This window comes from Coregonus clupeaformis, unplaced genomic scaffold (genome assembly GCF_020615455.1).
Source record: "Coregonus clupeaformis isolate EN_2021a unplaced genomic scaffold, ASM2061545v1 scaf1055, whole genome shotgun sequence".
NCBI classification, from domain to species: domain Eukaryota; kingdom Metazoa; phylum Chordata; class Actinopteri; order Salmoniformes; family Salmonidae; genus Coregonus; species Coregonus clupeaformis.
The window spans coordinates 184237-188901 of NW_025534509.1; the positions used below are offsets into that span (position 1 = coordinate 184237).

The 4665-nt window shown below is 43.2% G+C and overlaps 1 protein-coding gene across 1 annotated transcript; it reads right to left on the bottom strand.

Annotated features, from left to right (window-relative positions):
* Nucleotides 1-1689: 1689 nt before the first annotated feature.
* LOC121572803 (proteasome subunit beta type-9) lies at nucleotides 1690-3959 on the bottom strand. The gene is made up of 6 exons (XM_041884835.2): nucleotides 3624-3959; nucleotides 3337-3404; nucleotides 3073-3204; nucleotides 2733-2862; nucleotides 2270-2411; nucleotides 1690-2118 (listed from the first exon to the last, which is right to left on the bottom strand). Exons 1-6 carry the CDS (start codon nucleotides 3675-3677, stop codon nucleotides 1991-1993), a joined length of 654 nt encoding a protein of 217 aa, XP_041740769.1. The 5' UTR covers nucleotides 3678-3959; the 3' UTR covers nucleotides 1690-1990.
* Nucleotides 3960-4665: the final 706 nt, after the last annotated feature.

Below are 4665 nucleotides of genomic sequence, written 5' to 3' on the forward strand. Positions count from 1 at the left end.
GTTTGGCGGATGCCAGGAGAACACTACCTGCCCCAATGCATAGTGCCAACTGTAAAGTTTGGTGGAGGAGAAATAGTGGTCTGGGGCTGTTTTTCATGGTTTCGGGCTAGGCCCCTTAGTTCCAGTGAAGGGAAATCTTAACGAATACGATGACATTCTAGACGATTCTGTGCTTCCAACTTTGTAGCAACAGTTTGGGGAAGCCCCTTTCCTGTTTCAGCATGACAATACCCCCGTGCGCAAAGCTAGGTCCATACAGAAATGGTTTGTCCACTTTTTCGTGATATCCAATTGGTAGTTACAGTCTTGTCCCATCGCTGCAACTCCTGTACGGACTCTGGAGAGGCGAAGGTCGAGAGCCATGCGTCCCCCGAAACACGACCCTGCCAAGCTGTACTGCTTCTTGACACACTGCTCGCTTAACCCGGAAGCCAGCCACACCAATGTGTCGGAGGAAACACCGTACAGCTGGTGACCGAAGTCAGTTTGCACGAGCCCGGCCCGCCACAAGGAGTCGCTAGAGCGCAATGGGATAAGGAAATCCCGGCCGGCCAAACCCTCCCCTAACCCGGACGACGCTGGGCCAATTGTGCGCCACCTCCTGGGTCTCCTGGTCACGGCCGACTGTGACACAGCCTGGGATCGAACCCGGGGCTGTAGTGACGCCACAAGCACTGCGATGCAGTGCCTTAGACTGCTGCACCACTTGGGAGGCCCCCATCGAACACCTATGGGATGAATTGGAACGCCGACTGCGAGCCAGGCCTAATCGCCTTACATCAGTGCCGGACCTCACTAATGCTCTTGTGGCTGAAAGGAAGCAGGTCCCCGCAGCAATGTTCCATCATATAGTGGAAAGCCTTCCTAGAAGAGTGGAGGCTGTTATCTTCCCAGAAGAGTGGAGGCTGTTATAGCATCAAAGGGTGGACCAACTCCATATTAATGCCCATGATTTTGGAATTAAATGTTCGACGAGCATGTGTCCACATACTATTGGTCATGTAGTGTATCTGTTGACTGTGGGAACTGTTACCTCACCTGAACTCCAAAAGTCGCCAAAGTGGGGTGCGTACAAGAGACCACATGCATACACTCTTAGAAAAAAGGGTTCCAAAGGGGTTCTTCGGCTGTCCCCATAGGAGAACCCTTTTTGGTTCCAGGTGGAACTTTTTTTTTTTAGGAACGCAGTTGGCGTCTCAAACAGTGGAGGCTGCTGGCCGGAACGGAGTAAATGGAATGGCATCAACCCGCGAGCAACCCGCGAGCAACTGCAGCCCATCATGATGAGTTCAGATTTTTTGTGGCCCCCACCCCCATCAAAGTTGCCCATCCCTGATATAATTGATATATTTTCTATGATTTGACCACTCATTATGAGAACCTAAGTAGGCTAATGTAAGTCTGTAATAGGCTTGCCTTTAAATGTCCACTTTTATTGAACACAAAAGTCAACAATGAGTTGATAAATGAAACCTGCTGGCTTCCTATCCACTTGGTAGCTGATGACTCATCACCTAAAATGAATACAATTTGCTTCAAATATTCCCATGGCCTCACAGACCAGCTCATGGCTTATATACCGGTAGACATAATCAAAATTTTAAAAAATACTTTAACTTTTGATGGTGGCAGTAGACTTCTTGAATAGTTATTTTGGGGTTGAAAAAGAATACAGTGAAATATCCAAGGAAAGTTTAATTGACAGATGGTTTATTGACTTGTGAATCACCAAAAGACACAGTCCAGCATGAGGTCCCCAGCTACCCAAAATAAAATCAGTGTCTTCAACAGAGGGCATAACAATTATGAATAATTTTGAAAATGGTATGTGTAGTGAGAATATTTGTGCCAGCATGATTCATACCCCTATCCAAAGATTCTATATCCTGTGTAGATTTAATAGTAATGTTTGTTCGTAAGGTGGCCATATGTCCACTCACTGTTTCATAACTACGACAACTTGATTGTTACTGTTTTCACAACTCAGTTTTCACTGATCATAAAAAGTGGGCAACTCGTTGCCCAGGATGCATTTCTCCTCTGCACCCTTTTCATCAATAGTGACAAGGTAGGCCACACCTCCACTGGAACCATCTCGACTCATGGCCAATGAAAGTGCTGAGAGAGAGGAGAGGTGAAGAAAGAGAGCGAGTGAGAGCATATTATTGACAAATGACACATCTTAATTGCTTCTAATTCATGCTGTTTAGGTCATACCTGTACATCAACACATTTCTTTTATTTTAAAAGTACACTTTTGGTCACTCACTGTTGACAACAAACTGTTGGCAGTCCTCTTTGCTCATGGCCTTCCGGTACTCTGCATCAACAAACCCATAGACATAGGAGCTTCCGGAGCCGCCTACTGCAAAAGGTTGTCTGGACAACAGGCCATTCAGGGTCACGTACACCTGGGAGGGGTCAGTGAGAGGGGAATACTTGAACACAGCAACCTAGCAAACTCTGAAAAAGTAAAATATTATGCAGACTAGTGAACAACTGTGAGTTTGAGGCAACTGAGTTTGATTCTGTAATTGTACTCATGGAACATTTTGTTGAGCATACACTCAAAACAATTACAAAAATGTTCAATTTGAAATGACCTCTTCTGAGATCCAGGGATCAGTTAAAATGTTCCAAATGCAAGAACATTTACTGAAAGGGACACAAAAATAAATTAATACAGACAGAACTAGTGTTTATAGATGTGGCATTTCTATGTAATGACTGACCTGCCCCCCTCCTCTCTTGTCCCACCCGGCAACAATGAGATGTGCTGACAGCTCTTCTTTGTACTTGTATGAGATGTTTTTCACCAGAGAGGCAGCTGAACGAACTTGAGGATCCTCTCCAACCTCAATGCTGAGTTAAAGAGGTCACAAGTCACATAAGCCACAGCTCAATAGCAGAATTATTGAACTGCATCTATATAAGCAAACCCCCATGAGAACATGTGAAAATGCACAGTGTAGGCCTATAAACCTTTTCCATACATTTAACTCAACCAAATGTGTTACACAAAGCACTAGAGCGATTGCCGACCACAAGAAATAGCCATGCAGTGGGTAATACCTATGCACATCTAGCTGGTAGTTGACCATCTCAGCGATGGTCTGGGCGTCTGCAGCCGAGCCTGACAGGGCGCAGTAGATCTTGTCATGGAGGAGAGAGAGCTTGTTCATCACCCGGTTCACCACAGTCTCCCTATGAGGGATGGAGGGAAGGATGGAAGAGGGAGAATGGGTGGAGGGAGAACGGAGGGTTGAGGGAAGACCATAACTTTTGCAATGTTCATAGTAAATGATTGGCTCTCTAAGACTTAGAACAGCAACTTACCCAGCAGACACTCGAGAGTCAGAGCCCAGCACCACCCCTCCATCAAACTCAATAGCAATGATGGTGGTCTGAAAGCAAAGCACAGACACAATTTTGATTTAGTGCTTTCCAAACTGCCTTGAGGGCATCATTAAATGACTCATTTGAATGACTCAACACAGTTAAGTTCACTTTGACACTGACCATTTGGAAATGGCAATATATTTGGTTTATACATTTTACAATGAGAACACTTCTCTAGGCTAATATCAATTCCAGCTCCAAACATGTCATCAAATTATACTCACCCCAGTTTTTACTTCTTCTGATAGCCACCCTGGCTCTGATGGTTCTTCTAACATATTGAAGTACTTTAGTTTAGCGCACGATAGATAATAAGTAGCTGGTCGCGTTGATACCTGTGCAGTGCGCACCGTGTGTGAGAAGCCTATCGATTCAACGCGAAATGAAAATAAAAATCAAACATGCAATTTAACACCAAACGACGCCTCATTTAGGAAATACGCGAACGATTACTATTCAACTCTACTGTTGTATTAAGAATCAACTCTTGAATATATTTGAGAAAGGAGCCGTCATCCCTTTCTGTCTAGTCCACCATTTTCTGGAATAAACTGAAAATGAAAGTTACATTGTCAGTCACGGACCGGCCGGTGATATAATTTCACAAAACGTACATGTTTAGTTTTTGTTTTGGCTCTGTACTCCAACAATTTTGATTTGAAATGATACAAACTACGAGTTTAAAGTGCAGACTGTCAGCTGTCATTTGAGGGTGTTTTCATCCATATCGGCTACACCGTTTAGAAATTACAACACTTTTTGTACATAGTCCCCCATTTTAGGGGACCAGAAGTATTGGGACAAATTCACTTATATGTGTATTAAAGTAGTAAAAAGTGAAGTATTTGGTCCCGTATTTATAGCATGCAATGACTACATCAAGCATGTGACTCTATAAATGTGTTGGATGCATTTGCTGTTTGTTTTGGATGTGTTTCAGATTATTTTTGCCCAATAGAAATGAATGGTAAATAACGTATTGTGTCATTTTGGAGTCACTTTTACTGTAAATAATATGTTTGTAAACATTCTACATTAATGTAGATGCTACCATGATTACGGATAATCCTGAATGAATCATGAATAATGATGAGTGAGAAAGTGCTAACCACCCCTGTTATTGTAATGGTGAGGGGTTAGCATGTCTTGGGGGTATGCTATTTGTGCATCTGTAACTTTCTCACTCATCATATAACAGTTTTAAGTTGTACCAATATGTACTAATTGTAATGATTTGTATGTTGCTGTCATGTAAATACAGTGCCT